A 21,287-nucleotide genomic window follows, 5' to 3' on the forward strand; every position below is an offset into this window, starting at 1 on the left:
TCAAAGCAAATGCAAATGGGCCGTTGATAGCCTACTTTTTTTTTTTTTCTCCATGGAATGACGTTAGCCAAACATAATGGTGGCAGTTTACTGACAAGCCAGGGATATTTTAAGTCCAATATTAAGGGGTTCCACACCAAGCACTAAATAATGAAAGTAAACACCCATTTTTCTTCAAGTAAAGAAACTTTATAATGGATATACTGTACATAATGAAACAACAGAGGCTCATCAGTGCATCAGTTCACCAAACTGTAGACTTGATCTGCTGCATTTGACTGAACTGGTTTGTCAGGGATCGTGCAGTACAGGTGGTAAACATTCTGAAGGAAGAAGAAAGAAAGATAGAAAAGACACAGGATAAATATCTTGGTATTCTTTCCATGATGGACGTCTCATTTGGTTATGTGGGTTTGTGGTGTGACAGTGTTCACACATACCTCATTTTCCTTTGTATTTCCCTCTTTCTGTTGTTTATTGACCAAAACCCCTGTAATGCAATGCAGAAGTGTCATAAAGAACATGTTTTAACCTTCATGAACAAACTCTCTGTCATAAAGCTTTAATGTATTTTAAGCAATGACACTTTGCACAGCAGAATCTTCTCTTCTCAGACTGATTGTGCAACAGCTATGATGAATTTAGTATTTGTTACAGTTCCTCTATATGAGCTCATCGAGATTGAGTGGGTCAAGTTTCTCAATGCTCAGATGTGAGCATCAAAAATGCTGTTTTTGGACTAGTGAGGAAGTTTTGAATTGTGAATTGTTTCATATAGGTTTAGTACTAGTATTAGTAGGTTTGATTCATCATGATATGACCACTTTAATGAAAGAAACATTTTATTACCTGAGGGCTGGCACATTGAATTTTCAGCCATAATGAAAGAGGAAGGCGCTGTGGGACCTGATGTGTTGTCCTGATGGGAATCTGGGTGTTCGAGGCCTTTAGAGGAACAGCATGATGAAGAGGGTCAAACAGAGTCAATAGAAAACCATCCAAAACAACTAGACAAATGTGAAATGGATTCTCCTAAAGCTTCAAACGTGGTGTATGAAGATGCATCACACAATTGATATCAGTGACAAACTCAGTCAATGCATGTCTTGATACCAAACATGATGCACCATGAAAAAAAAGATCCCATTATTTTCTCATCCTCAAGACATACTAGGTGTATATGACTTTCTTCTTTCAGATGAACACAATCAGAGATATATTTAAAAATACCCTTGCTCCTCCAAGTTTTATAATGGTTGTGAATGGGGGGGCCAAATTTTGAAGCAATTTAAAATTGCATCCATCCATAATAAAAGTAATCCATGGTTCCAGTGGTTAATAAAGGCCTTTTAAAGTGAAGCGATGGGTTTTTGTGAGAAAAATATCCATATTTAAAGCTTTATAAATTCAAATAATTAGCTTCTGCCAGACGACTCTACCTATACTGCAGAAGTCGACTAGTGTGAAATAAGTAACCCCTGATGCGATGTCTGACGCAGGATGTAGGAGTAGCGTAAGTTGAGTAAACTGTGACATCATGCTCATGCATCTTACATGTTCAGTCTATAAGCACTTATTGTTTCTTTACAAAGTGACATCGCCAACTACTGGCCTGGCATGCATAACACAACGTTTTTAGTGGTTTCCGCAGATCCGTGTAAACCGGGATCATTTTGACAATGTTGTCATCTGTACATGAAAAATACAAATGAAAAACATTTCCGTTTTTAGTACAGCGTTGCTGTGTAAACGTACCCTCTAACTGTAAGGGAAAATGTTTTTTAAATAAAGACTGAAAGAGTTATAGAAGCTCTACAGCATTTTAAAAGTGCTGATTTTATTGTAAACATTACAGCGTAAACATTCTGACACAAATAATAGCTCCTTTTTTTTCACAGAAGAAAGAACAACCTACAGGTTTGGACCGGCAAGAAAATGAGTAAATTATTTTCATTTTGGTGTGAACTGTTCCTTGAAGAGAATATTTTGCTAATAATGCTGGTCTGCTGAAGAGTTGAAAGAGGAACTGGCACCAGTTTCTTAGAAGCTGTGGTCACTGTATCATGTTTTAAACTCTGTTTCAAAGCTTCACGCTATCTGAGATCATTGAATGAGAATGTTGTTCTCTTACCCACAGATATGGGCTGAGATGTGACTGGTACAGAAGTTATGAGAGAATATGTCTCTGCAGGTCCAGAACTCTAAAAAACAAAGAAGAATTAAGGTCATGTCCATTTTACTTGTTATGGTATTATAAATATATATTTATTACATTGTGATTTTAAAGATTAATTACAAAAATACTCACCGTACCAATTTCTTGACTGGGCACATCTGATGTTATTGATCTCATTTTATTGCTAAGAATCAAATATTGATCTTTATGGCATAATTTCATGCATGCATATAACAGATAAGGTGATAAACATTTACTCATAGTGCCTAGACTACAAAAATATAGGCCTACTACAAAACATATTGTATCACAGACTACTGAATGGAATGCATGAAAAGGGTTTAATGTTGTAGTAGTCATATTATTAAATAGTCATATCACTTTTGTCATAATTCAGACTACTGAATTGAATGCATGAAAAAAACGTACTTTTTTCGTCTTCTTTTTTTGCCTACAAAACAATGAGCATTATGTTAAATTTTAGCTTAGATGTTAAATTACTAAACAACATGAAACTCACTATAAACACCTGAACAAACAAAAATGTATGTTTGAAAACTTGACTTACATGCAAAGCAGCACAGACAGAAGAGTGCAGTCAAAATGACACCAACACCACTGGAAACCAGAGCTATAAACCATTTGTCTGTGTCAAAACAAAACATCTAATTCATGCAACAGTCAACAGTCATATTTGACCAAAGCATGATGATTATAAACAGTAGTTTTAAGTCCAATTCACAGATGCCAACATGGGTAAAACACTGATCAGACAAGACCCGACAATGTGCTTGTTGCCATTTGTTGCCGTCTGTCTGTGCAGTGTGAATTAGCTTTTACAGTGTTTGATGAAGTCACTGTACAAAGAAGATTTTTTCTTATATGGGGTTCTACTGATGTTTATTAAGTTACCGGTTCCGGTGGATGCTGGGGTTTCAGTAGTGGAAACAGCAGCTATTACTGCTGAAAATACATTGCAAAATAATATTAGCCATATCAGATATAATAAACACACAATGAAAGAATTTTAATGTTACATACATGTTTTCATTGGAACACTAAACTTTACTCACATATTTTTGTGTCCCTTTGTGAAGTTTTTTGTGTGGATGTTACTGTTGAAACTGCAATGAGAACATCATAGTGTGTATTTAAAATGAAAGTTTCTTTAAGACTGGCATCTTTAAATTAAAAGTTATAGCTGTAACTATGATAAACAAACAATTGGAATGTGAAAGACCAATACAAGATGAACTAAGATGGTTTTGAATTAAATTATGATGCTACTGAAGAGAGCTCAGTTCATAAGCCACACAGTCTCAACTTGAGTCATGTGACTTCCCATTTGGTTACTAACTTGCCATCCAAGTACTAAGATCTGACATTCTTCTGTTAATAGGCAGAGTAGAGGTTGCCATGGAAACTGAAAAAATGCACAAATTTAAATGCATTACTGAACGTAAATGTTTTCTTAAAAAAAAACAATTAATAAACAATAGGTTGTTTTCAGTCACGTGGTTCTCGAGACGCGCGAAATTCCGGTGGAGGGCAAGCAGTGAAAATTAGAATGGAAGAGATGGGAAAAAGTCCGTTCTGTGCTGATTTAGACAGAAAATCACAACATATGTTGGACGTGATACTTATGTTATGAAGAGGAGCGACATTTCCACTGAATTGAAAGACTTGACTGCCATCGAGATGTTAAGCTGCCGTAACGCCGTGTTCATTTCTAGTCTGGGTTTGTTTATATCGCGCTGCCTTTCTGCAAGTGATGTTAAGGGCAGTATTTTAATTTTCTGTCATGATTGTGAAAAATGTCGCCATTGTTGGTCATTTATGCTGAATCGAGAACTGTAATAGGAACTCACGATATCGTTCGGGGGAAAAAAAAACTGCTAATACAATTTTTTGCCTTGGTTGAGAAGGTGAGACGACTAGCAAATGTAATAATGTCACTAAATAAACCCACTATCTTTCACTCAAAATAAACACATACTGTAGCCTACTTAGCTGAGTTTTGTATTTGGTTTTTGTGTAATATATTTAATTAACATTGTTTGTGAGTATGACTCACTCGCTTTATAACTTGCACACAGCCACTTCAAAACTATTGATGAGCTTCTATAGGTTTGATTTTGGTTGTCATTTGTTGAAATAAATACAAAAATACAGCGTGTCGGTGTCTGTCCCTGAATGTGACCCTCCGATTCTCCTTCGTGGTCATATGGGAAAGTGAATATTTACAAAAACAACATTAAAACTAGTTACATTTACACGCTTCCAACAAAGAAATGCATCGACTTCTGTCAGCTTGTTAAACATTTATTTTATTTGGACATTTTCTACAATACGACGGCTGAAGCAGCAGCGCGTGACTGTTTTCATGGTAACCAGATCAACATGAACGGAATTCTACAAAAATGAAGTTAAAACACCAAATTATCATTCAATAGGATAAAATATCTTCTCCTCCCTGCAAACGATAGCATGAAGAATGTGAATATTTAACCAATTCAAAAACAAAAGGTAAGGTATCCATATTCATTTCAGTATCAGCAGACGCAAAACGCTATAAAAGGCGACAACCTTTAAAGTTAAAAAAACTAAATAAGTTATAAAAAACGGTATAAGATATGTAAACGATAAAAACACCTTCTGGGTTCTCGATTTTAACGATTTGAGCAACCATAAACAAGGCAAAACATACGAATATTGAGTTTTTGATAGAATTCCTATAGAAACATCACTCCCTGCCCTCCGGACACATTCGCGCTGCTGCTGTGACGTCACGTGAAACCAACCTATTGAACTTTGAGAAAAGAAGCATAATCAAAGTGAATTTGGGAACTTTCATGCTGCTCAACATTTGGAAACTTTACCTGTGCATATTTGAGCAAATGGATTCCAGATTAAAAAATTGTCGAATCTGACTTAGGAATCCAAGATTTACTGATTTTACCAATAACGAAGAGTGGATGAACTTACATGTGGTTTCCTTTGTTGTGCTGGTTGGCGGGTTTGATTTGGAAAGTGAGTCTAAAAATATAAAAATAACTTATAAGGGGGAATCACTTTTGAGTAGGGAATCATTTTTCCTGATTATTTCAGAATAATCAGACAGCGTTATCAGTAACTTATCAGCTACAAATATACCAATTATCACATAATTCAAGGTGTAATAAGAATAATTTCTTATTTAACTCAGTTACTCACAGGTTGTCATGTCTGTCACATGTGCAGTGGTAGCTGCTGTTGAAACTGGAAAGACAGTTCACCAGTATTACAGAGAGTAATTGCAATAATTAACTTTAAAGCAAATGTCAAGACAGTCTTTGTTGTTGATGGTACAAAGCCTTTCACCACTTTTTTCGTATGTAAAGTGTTCAGAACTTGTACAGGCTTATATCCAATGAGGACATTACTGAACCAAATGAGACAATGAGTTGATTATTTATATAATATAAACTGATACTAATTTTGCTTTCAGTGATACTGTTGTAGAGAGAACAGACCTGCCAACATGTACGCATTTTGCGTACCAAGTACGCATTTTGACCTCAAAGTACGCTGGTACGATTTGTCACTCTATACTACGCAAAAACCCGGTGAGTCCTCTGTGCGCGCGTAGTACTCAAATCCAGCAAAAGAAAGAGTTTGACCAATCATATCGCTGGGTTCATTTCCCCAAAAAGCAAGCGGGGATGATTGACAAATGCATAAGGCCTATCAGGGGCGCAACTATCCAGTGTTAGAGGGGTATGCAGCAAAAAATTTTGGCGCCCCACCCCCACTTCTAAATAAATAAGTGTGCTGGACATCATCATGTATGGGTTTAAAATGTTTATTTTAAAGTATATCAGACAGCCACTGTAAGCCTACCATAATTATATGGTATATATGTACACATATATATGTAAAAAAAAAAAAAAACTATTTCTTTCCATGATAAACCAGCCTTATTGCATAAGTAATGTTTTCCAGCTTCTAGTCATTATTATTGTGCATGCTACCTTATATTTACCAGTTGTCATTTTACTTTAATAAAATTGAGATGTGTCAAGAATGGGATTGGTACCAAAGGGTTTAACCAAAATCTAAATGTAGATATCAGCAACATTATTTTGCAGTAAGTTAGTAAACACTTGTCAGTCAACATTAATATTTGCAAGCCTCCAAGTTTGGTAGCAAATATATGCATAATTTCCACGGTAAACCAGAGATATTAAAGTTGTTTTCCAGATTCTTGTCATTTATTGTACATGCTAAGTTACCTTATATTTTTCAGTTTTCACCTCAGCAACCTCGGTTTTGCATATTCTAAGCTAGCTACATATTCTGTCTGCTACATTCCCAGTGTTAGCAAACGCTAGCTAGTCTGTTAACATGGATAACGTATTTGCAAGCCTCCAAGCATAGACGTCACATTTTAAATCCTACCTGTTGCCTTTCACCATCATCTCCTTTTCCCTCTTTCTTTTTCTATTTTTAGCCCCCGATAGCTTTTTTGCTTTATTCATCTTTTTCGAGTTTCAATTAACGTTACAACTCACTAACGTTACTGCTGCTCACTCAGCGCTGCGCCCCGCCCACTCGCGATATTACCCTTCTATGTCTAAATTCTATGATGGAATCTTATGAGGGCACCGGCGCCTACTCTAGCCTGTTAGTCCTCTAAAATTTATATTACCTTTTTTTATATATAACTTTTATATAAATTTATATAACTTTTATTATTAAAAAAAAAAAAAAAATTAACCACTTTGGCGCCCCCATGGTGCAGCGCCCCAATGCGCCGCATATAGCGCATACCCACTTTTTGCGCCACTGAGGCCTATCAATAAAAAGAGACCGCAAATCGACAGCAACACAAAATCCCGCGCGATCCTCCTTCCACTCTTGCAGTCTCAGTGACTGAATTCTCAGGCGAGGACAGTACAGCAGTCACGGTACTTCTGACTCCTTGAGGTAAACGGGTATAAAATGCTCAAGTAATGTTGAACAACAAATCTAAATAAAATTGAAATCGCTATATGGCTTAGTGATTATGAAAGTGCTGTGATGTGTGACTGACTGACAAGAGTCTGGAGAAACAGGCGTTTATTTATTTATTCTCAGTGTTGAGAAACGTAGCCTACATGTGTTGCGTTATTTTGTTAATACTAACTAAAGTACCTAATTATGTTACATAGCCTACTTATTTTGTATGAAAACTAGCACATTAGTTTAGTTTAAGCATTTAAAAGCACCGTTGTCTCGGTGCTGCGCGAGCTCTCTCTCTCTCTCATACACACTCTCATACACACAAACGCGCACGAGCACAGAGAGGGAAGATCATAGTAAAATGAAAATTGCCGTGGTTTAAAATGAGTTGTTGCTTGTTATTTTTTTTGTCAGAAAACATTTTTAATTATCCACCCGTGTTTTTAAGACTCGGTAAATGGCGGACTCTTTAGTTAACACAACTCCTCGTTACATAACTAACTTCTTTATATTCTTGAACACTCGATTCGTTTTGCACTTATGGGTCCTGTCTATTCACTGTTTACTGTTTTCTATAAATATGTTTGTATTGGCTAACCTTTAATCAGCGAATGTTTGTCTTGTTCAAATACAGCATGTTACAAATAGATAACTTTTTTTCTGTGGGATTTAGTATATCCAATATTATTCCAATAACCAAATATTTTAGCATATTTGGATATTGCAACAATAAATTAAGTATTTTAAATGAATCACATGTAAACTCAATGTTTACTCTTTTCTAAGGGTTTCTTAATTTTAGACTAGTTTTCATTACAAAACCTGTGTAAAGGACTCAGGTTAGTTGTATGTAAATAGAGCCTACTTGAAATTGCAAACAAAATTTTTTAGTCCATATTAAATATGTGATTCACTTGTGGTTGTCAGTTTGTATAAGCACACATTATGCAATGCAATATTAATCATGAATAAAAAAAATGCTTTTGAGCAGGTGTAGTGAAATTTTTAATTGTGTCAAATTATAAAACTTTAACAGTCAAAATTAGATTAACGAAGATGGGTGTGTGTTTGTGCTTTGTGTATTGTATTCTCAAAAATCAAAAAAAAAAAAAAAAAAAACGTGTCCTGTCCCGTCACACTGGTACTCGAAATTTTTTTCCTAGGTTGGCAGGTCTGAGAGAACATTACAAGAGTGAACAGCTCATGTCATAGATATGAAGTTGAATAATGAGCTTAAGTAAATCACATTCATGCTGCTCATCTGGAATCTTCACCTGTGCAGAGTTGAGCCTCAGGTGAGCAAATGGATCCCAGTTATATTGTTATATTGCAGTGATGTATAATAAAATGTCCAATAATGAGATAATAATGAGCCTAAAAGAACAATTGTGCACCTCATTCAAAGTGGAAAGAGAATGATGTCTTTTTGATTTTACAAATTCAATTACTCACAGGTTTTCTTGGCTGTTGTAACATGTTTATCTGTTGTTGAAACTGAAAATTTACCAGTATTATAGGAAGTAATTGCAATATTTAACTTTAATGTAAACGTCAATACATTCTTTGTTAAAGGAACAGAGCCTTCAAATACAACTTTTTATACTATGCCATTTTATGTAATTCTGGTCTGTTCTGGTTTATATCAAAGTATATAACTGAACCAAAGAACCAGCACTGTAACATTTAAGAGTGAGACAATGAGTTTATACATTTAGTTTTATATAAAGACACTAATTTTGCTTTCAATAATCCTACTGTACAGAGAAACATTACAAGAGTGAACCGCTCATATCATAGACTCATAAAGCTGAATAATGAACTTTAGTAAATCACAGTGATAAATATCTCAAGACTCACTTTGGATTGTTATTGTCACTGGTTCAGAGTGAGAAGATGTTATGAGAACTCGTGACTTCTTCACAGCGTAGAAGCAGGTTATTCTCACAGATGAACTCTGACCTTCTGACCAAATACTGATTTCAGATCCTGTGAGTGAGAGCTGACATGATGAGCTCAGTTTTGAGTTACTTTCTCTTTCATGGATGTTAAAGTAACACATCTCCATCTTCAGATCTTCAGTATTCTCACAGCTCAGCTGAACTGTGTCTGTTTCCTTAATAACTGAAGCAGATGCTGTCAACTTGGCCTGAGGAAGACCTAATGAAGAAAAAAAGGACAGCTGAAATGCATTCATCTAGAGATCTCAGATTTGAAGTAGGTGACTCTTCTGACAGTTGCAAAAAAAAAAAAAAAAAAAACCTTCACTTACATCATGTTAGACTTTTTTTGTTATTTTAAACTTAAAACTATTAAAGCAATTCTTTACTGACATCATCCGTCAGGAAGTGACATCATTTTGGAGGGGAAACTAGCCCAGCACAAACATCAGAATTAGCAATTGACTTATTTTCTGTCATGGTTTGTGGTATTAGTTGGTTTGACAAAACACAAAAATCTGTATGATAATATCAACACTTCAAAAGTTGTTTTAAACTGACTGTCAATCACTCAGTGTGCAATGGTTCTTTATTTCCACGTGAAAAAAAAAATCATAATTAATCAAGTCATGATGTCATATGATGAGTTTAACCAGAGCATATTTCTGAAAGATACTTAAATTGAAATACTTCTGACTTCAGTATTCAGTATTATTTTGTGTATTAATGTAAAGAGTTAAAAAAGTGCTGCAGAACAGGAATGGCCCAAAGAAACTTTTAAAATAAATAGCTTGAAGTTTCTCTTCTCACCATCATATTTAAAAGAAGCTTCTTTCTATAGATGTGTCAGACATTGGCTATAGTTCTCTGACATGATCAGATGAAACGACTCTTCTTTCCTGTCTAAATGTATCAGATTGTTCACTTGCCAGAGTCACACTGTGGTTAAACGTTTGTCTGAAAAGGACCTACAAGTTATTGTGTGTAAGAAGATTTCACAGATCACTGTACTGATTCAGTAACAGCATCACACAGCTGCTAGAATCAACTTCATTATATTGTTTCTGACTGCATAGACAAATACTGACCAATATATTTAGTATATTTGACCTTTCAGTCTTTTATTATACAACCTATTGAAAGGTTCATTATAAATAGTATCTGTCCAGAAAAGCCCTATATATGTAATACACAGTATCATTCAACTTTTCTCATATGCTTTTATTGATCAAACTTTTATAATGTTCTAATGACCTACATAAATCGAACTTCAGAATTCTATAGGCATCTCTCATTAAAAGTGCTCATATGTTTAAAAATGATTACAGTAAAAAGTCCTCACCTCTGACGGTGATTGTGTCACTGCGCGGTGATCTGATCTCAGGTTCAGTGTTGAGTGAATAATCACAGCTCAGACTGTTCACTGATCGTGTGAAGAGTTCACCAGGTGTTACATAAAACAGACAATAATGATCTCCAGACTGTCTCCTCTGAGTCTGAGAGACTCTTCTGTGCAGAAGAACATCCTCAGTGTAGAGATTACAGGTGAAATCAGCTCTGACTGAAAGTGGTATTTCACATGATATGATGGGCTGGACATCATCGCCATTATAACTGATGCAGGGTTTCGGAAGTGGACCTGTTTGTCAATTAATCCATTACTAATAATAATATTAAAAAATAACATTGCAATAACAGTAACTAATGCAGAAGAACAGCAGTGAAATATCTCACCAAGAACTGTCACTGTGGCAGCAGGAGAATGAGATGATGGTTTATCAATCCCATCCTCATGTATTGTGTAGAAGCAGTTAATGTCGACTGATACAGGTGATTTTACAGCTGCCCATCTGAGCACTTCAGCACCAGTGAGATCGAGCTCACATGACTGACTGACTTTTATATTCTTCTCTTTTTCTCTGTTTATGTAGAAATGACACTGATTCACTGTAACATCTGCTGGAGTCTCACAGATCACCTTCAATGAGCTGAACTCACTTATGACTTCTGAAGATACTTTTACAGCAGGAGATTCTGAAACAACCAAAAACAGATCAATCACTACATTACATCTTATTACTGACCACTTTTCCATGAATCATTTTCCTATCATAGTCCATGTTTTGGTTAAACTTTTAAACAAATTTAAACTCACTCATAAATGTTCTTGCAACGTCCCTCAGCAGTCAATAATTGTATCCCTTAAAACTCATAGATAATTAAAATGACAAAATTAAGCTTTCTTCCCCCTTGAAAATATTTTTTTCAAGCCTTAAAACAGTTTGAATGTAGCTCTACACCCTTGCTTCATTTAGTTTACACAGATTCATGAATATCCAAATTTGTCCCTGCCTCCACTCCATCACACCAGCTCAGACTACCATGATCCACTCAGTCAACTCTAGTAAATGAGACACAATGGCAGGTGGAAATAATGATTTAACAATATATGTTTGATCCAGACACTTAAGGAAATTCAGAAGAAGAGGATTTTTTTTTAATTTATATATTATAATATAAATTATACTGGGTCATCTACAAGACAATGTATCATAATGTTAATGCATTTTATATATCGCTCCCTACATCGGACACATAATGGTGATTGAAAAGATTGGCCTTTGGCTTGACTATGTTATCAAACAGCTAATAATGTGTTGCTAATGTTACACACACCATGTTCCCATTTGCCATCTCAGAGTCAGACAGCTGCCTTCCATGAATCAGCATCTTTTTAAAATGCTTTAAACATCATAGAAAGTCAGTGGAGAAAGTCATCATTACATACATCACATACATAATTCACCCGCTATATTGCTAAATCTACTTGATTTTTCCTGTCCCTTCTTAAAGGTGATTTTGTGCTCACTGTGTTAAAATGCCCACCAAGCTGAAAAACCCAACCCGATCTCACGGCAATTCGTACGTATTTTACGAGGTGGCTAAATCGTATGAATTCATACGACCTCACTCGTACTAATTCATACGTTTTTTGCTAAATCGTATGTATTTTACGAGTTGACAAATTTGTATGAATTCATACGAATGACCTACCCCAAACCCCGCCCCTAAACCTAACCGTCACTGGGGTTTAGACAAATCGTACGAATTCGCACGAGTGAGGTCGTATGAATTTATACGAAATAGCCACCTCGTAGAATAAGTACGAATTGGTCGTGAGATAGCGTTGGAAAAACCACACCCCGTACATTGACAGGATTGGTTGCATTTGTGACTGTAAGAAACGGACAGTTTCAAACCATCTTTAGATCACTGCAGTTGTAAGGAGAAAATACTCAACAATGGTGTTGACTGATGAATTTGCACATGGTTTGCCATATAGTATATTAAAAACACCACATAGACATAATAAACAACATTACAAACTCGATTTTCACCAAAAAGTCCATTTCTTTTAATGTTTGGCAAAAAAGAAAAGAAAAGGGTTTCTTTATCATGTAGGCCTACTTCAAAAATGCGTTCCCCTGATTCTGATAGCTCTTATTAGCATACATACATTAGCTCCCAGAATAACTTTCATATGAAATTAATTCAGAAATTAATTTTCTTGTACAGTGGATATTTCAAATAAGGTGTTTTGATCCAAAATTAATTAGGTTATCAATCAGGTTATTGAAATCAGTTTAATGAATTTTCATGTCATGGCTAAAGTAAAACTTTCTTAAACACTGCAAAAAATGCTGTTCTTACTTAGAGTTTTTGTCTTGTTTATAGTCAAAATATCTTAAAGTTCTTAAATCAAGAAGCATTTTCTTGACAAATAAAAATTATTTTCTTGTTTTCAGGAAAAATAAGTCAAAAGTGAGTTTTTCCTCAAAACAAGCAAAATAATCTGCCAATGGGGTAAGCAAAATAATCTTGTTTCAAACCAAAAATAAGATATATAATCTTGTTTTCAGTTTGGATTAAGATTATTTTGCTTGTAGGTTCATGTGTTCGCTGTGTTCTACTAAAACACAAACGTACTGATGCTGAAATATTTCAGACAAATGTTTTTTAACTACAAATGTGGACATGCAGTGTTTAATCGACATTAAACAGCAGAGATCACTTACTGTAAGACTGAACCTCTATAAGGAGAAGAAAAGCAATGAAGATGAACTCCATTACAGCGAGTGAGAGAAAAGAGACGAGACTCAAACAATAGATGAATTAGGAAGTTACACATTAGACCACAGGAAACCATTAATGCTTGTGCAGTCAGTTCTATGAAGATGAACGTACATCATGTGACCATATGTTCACCTTTGTCCCTATAACAGAGGGCAGATCTGGGCACATGCTGTCATTTGTATGTGGGGACGGGTAGAACATGTTCCCACCACTTTTTGCCAGTGTCAGTATTGTCCTCACCACTTTTTGAAACATCTCACGCACGGATGTACAGTGAAAGTGACTTGACATGTACAACTGCCCCAAATGTACCAAAAGAAACATCTTCAGTTGATTAGCAAACCTGTACAAGTTTCTTTCTTCTGCTGAACACAACAGAAGATATTTTGAAGAATGTTGGTAACCAAACAGATGATGGACCCCATTGACTCCCATAGTATTTTTCCCCCATACTATAGAAGTCAGTGAGGCCCATCAACTGTCTGGTTACCAACATTCTTCAAAATATCTTCTGTTGTGTTCAGCAGAAGAAAGAAATTCATACAGGTATGGAACAGCTTGAGGGTGAGTAAATGATGACAGAATTTTCATTTTTCAGTGAGCTATCCTTTTAACGCTGTTGCTGTCACAGACACGTCAGGTTCCTACGTCACCCAACCACAACGCTCACAGTCTCCTGAGTACTAATCACCGCAACCTGCACCTCATCACCTCACTCATCAACAGCACTACAAAGCACACACAGCACTCTATGTCCAGTCTCGTTCGCATATAGAGATTGCTAATGTGTCGTCATCATGACGTATTCTCGGTGGTGAACGCAAAGCATTTTGGGAATCTGCGGCACAAACATACAGTACACAAGGCGCCAGACTTCTTTGCATGGAGGGAAGAATGCAGTGTTCAAGATGCCGTTTACCTGCTGTTTTATACAGTAACTTCAAGTCGCTGCAGCAGGCACAGGTCTTTTTTACAGATGGATGCAGGACCTGGAGATTGTAAAAGTGGGGCAGAAAACTGTCGTCCGTTCAAATGTATGCTAATGTTTTAAGCACCACACTCCTCACTCTCTCATCTATCTGCGTGCAGTCAGAATTCAACAAACCAGCGTGTGTGTGTGTGTGAGATTTTGGTTGGGTGACAGTTGTAGGTTACAGTTTGACAAGTTTACATTTTGACAAAAGCACAATGTTGTGTTTTATTGTGCGTACACAAATATAAGTAAACACTTTGCAGTTTGAAAGATGTCCTGTATGAACAAAATGACGGAGTATGTTTTTATGTTTCCACTGTTCGATCGCGCCCGCGCCTCCCTCTCTCTCTCACACACACACACACACACACACAGGTTTGTGGAATTCTGACTGCATGCAGATAGATGAGAGAGAGCGAGGAGTGTGTGCTAAAAACATTAGCATACCTTTGAACGGAAGACAGTTTTCTGCCCCACTTTTACAATCTCCAGGTTCTGGACCCATCCATCTGTAAACCTGGGCCTGTTGCAGCGACTTGAAGTTACTGAAAACTTTGTGTGTGTATGCACTAACACTTAATATCATGTAGTTGTGTGTAAATGTACATTTGTGTGTAAAATTATATATATGGTGGCCATTTCCATAACACCAAAAAGGAGGACACTTTGCGGCATTTAGTGAGGCAAGAATAATTGCATAGGACTCTGATGTACTCGCGACTACAATGTACTCGTAATACAATTTTGTCCATTATATCGATGGTATCATGATACAGTGATTCTGAAAAAGAATTCATTGCCAGACAATTTGATGTAGACCTATGTGTAACAGAAGAGGCAAAAAGTGTTTGTTCACAGTATTTGTATTTATTCAAGACATTGTGATGTCTGTTTCAAAAAAGTCTTGCAAAGTGCACAGTGCCTGAAATCATACAATTTCTGGACTTCTGGAAATAACAGAAATACATATACAAAACGTGATATGACGTAGCCAGCCGGCTTGTTTACGTTTTTAACCAATGATATATATTTATTTGACACCGCTTTCAGACAATCGTTTGTTTGACCAGATCTTACGGCATTAAACGCTATGCTGCAGCGTCCTAATAAAGATTCTAGAGCGGGTTTTTTAGGCTGATTCAGCGCAACTCCAAAAGGAGGACAAATGAGTGTTTATGAGGGGGCTTCAAATCTCTCTCTCTCTCTCTCTAATATATATATATATATGGGTGCTGGAAGTTGGGCAACAGTTTGACGGTTGACCAGTCGCGCTGCTCTTAAGGATCCAGTCCTTTGATTCCCTTTATTTTCTCGTCATATCTCGTCTTTGCATTGGGATTTAGTTTTAGGCAGTATGGTCCGACAATGTTTTCTTTAGCCCGCTGCATTTTGTAGGATTATATTCTGTTTATCACGCTAATTTTTAATTATTTTCATGCCAGAACACTAGCCTGCAATGCCAGCCCATGTAAACTGGCCAAACATACCCATAATTCTTTGCGTTCTGACGTTGCCACCCAGTTGGTCACATGTCTTAGCGATCTCTATACTCCATGTGATGCTTACCTTAAGGACTCCTCTTCGTATACTCACCTGTCTCCACAGGGATGGACTGGGACTAAAAATCGGCCCTGGCATTTTGGCCCAGACCGGCCCACCACCACATAAGATCACAAATACCACCTGTCCTTCCACTTTTTATTATATATATATATATATATATATATATATATATATATATATATATATATATATATATATATATATTTTAATGACTATATAGTTATATATTAACAATTATATAATTTCATTATATATATATATATATATATATATATATATATATACACATTTTTTTTTAAGTTGTTTACAACCAAGTCACCAAAATACGATGAATACACACTGAGCATAACCCAACACACAACAGTAAATCTATTAGCCTTATTACAGTTTACATATTATTATCACAATGTTAATTGTTGTTGGTGTGGGTGCCATATCCAACAAGCTATGGTAAACAAGCTAGGTAACATTATAATCGCTAAAATAGGGGAAAAAAATCATCAATTATCATCTTTTGTTGTTGTTGTTGTTGCATGGTATGATTAATTGCATTGCCATCAGTGCTCGCCAGCCACTGTGGCTAGTGGTTTTCCTTACTAGACACTCAGTATTTTCAATGGCCACAATTTGGACATAGATATCATGGGGAAAAACTGCCATGTAGATATAATTTGATATATAATTTGGCAGCAGGTATATTAGGCTGCTGATCCATTATATTGTTACACATGTGTTTAAAACAACTGACTGTGTTTACATGAATACTCGCCAAGACAGGCATTTTGGCATTATTTTATGTGTGTATTTGAATTTTTTAAGTTTTTAGTTATGAATAATTACTCAGCACCGTCAGCATTAAAGAGAAAATAATCACTTCATCCGATGTTTTTGAATAAAATAGCCTTGACAGCCGACTTACTGGAACTCCTCTGTCTAAAGAACTGTTCTCTCCCGCCGGCGCCGCCGGACTACTACATAATCTACACACAAGCGAGTGACGTGCGCGGTGGACCAAACCACTGTGAGGCAAGGGAGGGGTGACTCAAAATGTTTCTAAACTTAAAACGGCCGTTTGCGTTTGTATTGCTTTACTACTTATTGAAAAAGTATTGGGCTGCCGATCTAGGCCTACCACTTTCACTTTCATTTTTGTTTTGCGGTCGGCGACCGTCGGCCCCAAAAAGCACGCCGGCCCACCGGGAAAGTGCCCGGTATGCCAGATGGCCAGTCCGCCCGTGTGTCTCCAGCGTCTCTCCTTCCCTTCGTGTGCCTCGTCTGCTGTGTGGGTGTGTGTCAGCCAGCTCCAGATAACTCCAGCGATCTCTAAGCTCCAACGTATCTCAACCTGAAAAAGAAAGGACAGTAACTATTCCTCATATCATCTGCTTATATCCATATATCCTCAGTTCACTCACCTGTCTGTTGTTGCAAACTCTACTGTGGTCAATAAAACTACCAATACCCAGGGCCGGATTAACATAAGGGCTAGGTGGGGCTGAAGCCCCAGGGCCCGCGGGTAGAGGGGGCCCGTGATTGGCTGGAGGAAATTAGATTGACAAGTCAAAGGTGGTTGATTTGTGTCTAATAAATACTGCGTTCACGTCACCTCGTATTTACCGAAATCTTGACATGACAACACGTGACGTTATATTCGGAGCTGTTCACGTCCTTTTGGTCCTTGGACTAGGAATTATGCGTTTCCATGACACCACTATCAACACCTAAATGAATCTACAGCGGTCAGGTGGTACAGCGGCCACGTGGAACATGTGGGAGCTCTCAGAAAACTACCAGCTTACAAGCTGTAATTACGATCTCTACGAGGACGTGAAAGCTTTTTACAAGCTAGAATCTCGTAACTACAAGAATTACAAGGCCGCGTGAACGCACCTAAAATAACAAGAAAAAAATATTGGAAAATGTGCCTGACTGATAAATCACCGTCCAATCAAAATCACGTTACAATTCGTGCCATGACATCGGGAAACGCCTCTTTGCGTTATGCTATCGCATTTAGACTAGAAAATTGGCCTTTATTGCTTGTTCAGCCTCGCTGTGTTCAAAATGATTAAAAAAAAAAGTGATAGTGGTGCGCAAAAAAGGAAAAATAAGCTTGAAAGGGTGAAAAGGGATGCTAATCTTACAGCAAAAATTACAAAACTAACTAACTGCTTCGGTTCACATAAAACATCCGAGCCAGTGGAAGACCCCGCGTGCAGCGGCAGCTCACAATTATCTTTACCCACCGACACCGTCGCCGTTCTGCGTGCTTTACACGTTGAAAAAGGTGAGATAGCAGCTGCATCAAGTTATTATTTTTATCACGAGTTAAGACCTATTCGGATGGTAATTGTTTCTCATTAAAACGTATAAGGTGTTTTCAACATTTACAGGGACAGGTCGGTTGATTTTATTGCCGTTTGAATTCTCTCATCATCATCACCCGTGTAAAAATCCCGAATTAACTTTCCTACTGTTTTTTTGACGAACACCAATGTCGAGTGACTTGTCTCCACTATCTGCCTTTGAAGCACATTTTATCAGTTGCAGTTCTGGTGCCGCATCCGTACAACTCGACCTCGACACATTCACATCACAAGTTAACACAGCGGTAGAGTTACCCACGGGACACTGCACTTATTCGCAATCAATTCTTTATTTGCATGTACTTTAAAGCCCTGCCAGTTAAACATGTCATTCGTGTGCTGTTCTGAGATGCGCTTTTTCTGACCCCATACACCCAAAGCGTGCACTGCACACACACTTAAGCCTGTCAAACAGCACCTGACTACTTCATGTTTCGCGTCTGATTGCGCTATAATACTGTCAAATACACAAAAGGTTTACATAAACACAGTTGGTTATGTCTGAAGTGAGTTGAGAAAATCGGAAACGTGCAGGTCTTTAAGTGACAGCATCCTAATAGTTAGCATGCGGACCCTTGTCCTTAAAGGGATAGTTCACCCCAAAAATTAAAATCCTGTCATCACATACTCCCTTTCAAGTTGTTTTAAACCTGAATGAGTTTCTTTCTTAAAATATTTTGAAGAATGTGGGTAACCTAACAGTTGCTGTTAGGTTACATTTCCATAGTAGGAAAAAAAAATATATAATGTGGAAATCACTGGGGACCATCAACTGTTTGGTTACCCACATTCTTCAAAATAGTTTATTTTGTGTTAATCAGAGGAAAGAATTATTGTGTCAGCAATATTTGCAATACAATTTTAAAATATGTTAAGTATTTTATATGTTAAATATATTTTAAAATATGTTAAATAGCATGGAATATTTAGTGTGCTTATATAAAATGATTTGATAAAATGACATTTGTAAAAATATAAAAATAATAACAATAATAAAAAAAAAATCTTGTGGTACAAGATACTGTGGCATGGCAATCATATGAAAGGGGGCCCTTAGTGTTGCTATAGCCCCAGGGCCCAACATGTTCTTAATCCGGGCCTGCCAATACCTGTTACTACTGTGTTCGTCTCCTGTATCCCGTAACAGTTGCAGAGACTCTCAATTTTTTCTGTTGAAATCACAAAATGCACAAAAACGTGTCCCTGCTCTTGATATACAATCACTGATGCACATCCTTGGATTTAATGAGAAAAAAAAAAAAAAAAGCACTGGTTTAGAACCCAGAACATCTGGCACACTTAACAAATATTTTACCGCCAGTCCATTAGGACACACAAATCATTAATGCAGATCTAGGTATTCATTCATTAATGTAAATACTCATAACAACATTATATTGTAGTAGACTATCACATTAAACATGCATTCTGTGTCAAATTAAGCTAAAAAAAAATTGTTTATGGACAGTAATGTTATTATTTGTGCATTTGTCAGTACATTTCTGATGTAACCAGCACCACCATAACAAAGTTACGCCACAGGCCACATGTAACGTTTCTTGTACTCACAGACTCTGAAAGATGGAAGGAAGTTTTGTAAAAGTAACATTTAAAGTTGACATGAAAGGGAAGTTGCGATAGTCTTTTCTTCTCTATTGTGACGTATATCCAAGTGAAACAACTTCTCAAAGAAGTAAGAATGTAGGACGGCACATGATTTTGAGGATTATGAGGCAAATTATTATTTTTTAAATTATGAAATGCACAAATAAATCATTGATCATGAATATTTCATGTTTTCTGTGAGAAGATCATCAGAACCTGCACAGATGCACACTTTATTATCATGTTTCTATATCATGGAGCTCAGATTATGCAGAACTAAACTTACTATCAAAGTGGCAGAGACAGATGAATCCCATGAGTCCAGACAGAAATAAACCAACACCAGTGAAAACCAGCACTACCGAAAGCCACGAGACTGACAAAAGACAAAATAAGGCTTTAATATATGTTTATATTGCAATAAGAGAATGATGAATACAGCACTAAATCAGATTTTTTTTTTTTTTTTACTATTAAATTCATTTTAAATGAATATACCAAATCACATGATCATGAGAGAAGAATTTTTAAGGTTTGTTTTAGTTGTTCTTACAGATATTCAGAATATCAATTTCTGTTGTCAGAGTTTCACCAGTAGAGGTCGCCACTGAATCTGCAAAGAGAATTTAACAATGTCACAGAGTCCATTTAGTCTGGAAATACTTTACAGTTTTTTTCGATTGCTAAACACAGTGGGCACAACTGGAGTCACATGTGCAAACTACAGTCTGCACAGCAGCAGTTCATGTGGACCAAACTCTAGTTCGTTTTTCATTGCTTGAACACAGTTTTCAAAACTCTACACACTTATCCCATGACTTTAACCACAACCTGCACAACACTGTGGATTTACAGCACTTTGTTCAAATGCTAACACACTGCTGTCAAAACTGTGAACCACACATTCAAAACAGAATAGATTTCAACCTTGTGCCTTTCAAACATTGCAATTTCAGCTGAAAGCAGGTGTCTTGTTTGAGACTTGTTAGTGAACACACACACACATATATATATATGTAACTCATTACTGTAATTCCGTAAATTACTACAGACTATTGAAGCAAACTGCTAATTTTCATTTACCTTAAAGAATTATGTTCTAAAAATTTAAATAAATCATGTGACAGAATGTCACTCTTTTCTTTGAAGAAAATACTACTTTGTATGAAGTCACTGGAATTGTTCAAACTGTAAAGATGAAAAGTTTGTATTTTCAGTGTTGGTGTTTGATGCTAGTGTTTTTACTCTCAGTGTGTTCTGAGTGACAGTGTGTGTTATCTCAGTGAGGGTTGTGCACAGTGTTTGGCTGCACTGAGCCTGTTTTGAGTCATGTGTTAACTGTTTAGCTCAGGTGACTGTTGGTAGTGCAGACTGTAGTTAGAGTTTTGCACATGTAGCTCCAGTTGTGCTCACTGTCGTTTAGCAATCGAAAAAAAACGTAATTAGAAGGCTACTGGTATTAATATTACAGCATATCATATAATGCAGCATAAAAATATCAGAAACGCTTTACTATACGAATGTTCTACATATATGTTGAGATGTAAGGTAGT

General features: G+C 36.5%; 1 protein-coding gene across 1 annotated transcript; it reads right to left on the reverse strand.

Annotated features, from left to right (window-relative positions):
* Positions 1–239: 239 nt before the first annotated feature.
* On the reverse strand, positions 240–10,702 carry LOC137021850 (uncharacterized). The gene is made up of 14 exons (XM_067388827.1): positions 10,576–10,702; positions 10,436–10,516; positions 9,014–9,313; positions 5,390–5,434; positions 5,162–5,212; positions 3,250–3,300; positions 3,089–3,139; positions 2,745–2,822; positions 2,606–2,627; positions 2,309–2,360; positions 2,132–2,201; positions 850–945; positions 441–490; positions 240–323 (listed from the first exon to the last, which is right to left on the reverse strand). The coding sequence occupies exons 1-14, from the start codon at positions 10,700–10,702 to the stop codon at positions 240–242; spliced, it is 1,158 nt and encodes a 385-aa protein (XP_067244928.1).
* Positions 10,703–21,287: the final 10,585 nt, after the last annotated feature.

This window comes from Chanodichthys erythropterus, chromosome 6, assembly GCF_024489055.1.
Source record: "Chanodichthys erythropterus isolate Z2021 chromosome 6, ASM2448905v1, whole genome shotgun sequence".
NCBI classification, from domain to species: Eukaryota; Metazoa; Chordata; class Actinopteri; order Cypriniformes; family Xenocyprididae; genus Chanodichthys; species Chanodichthys erythropterus.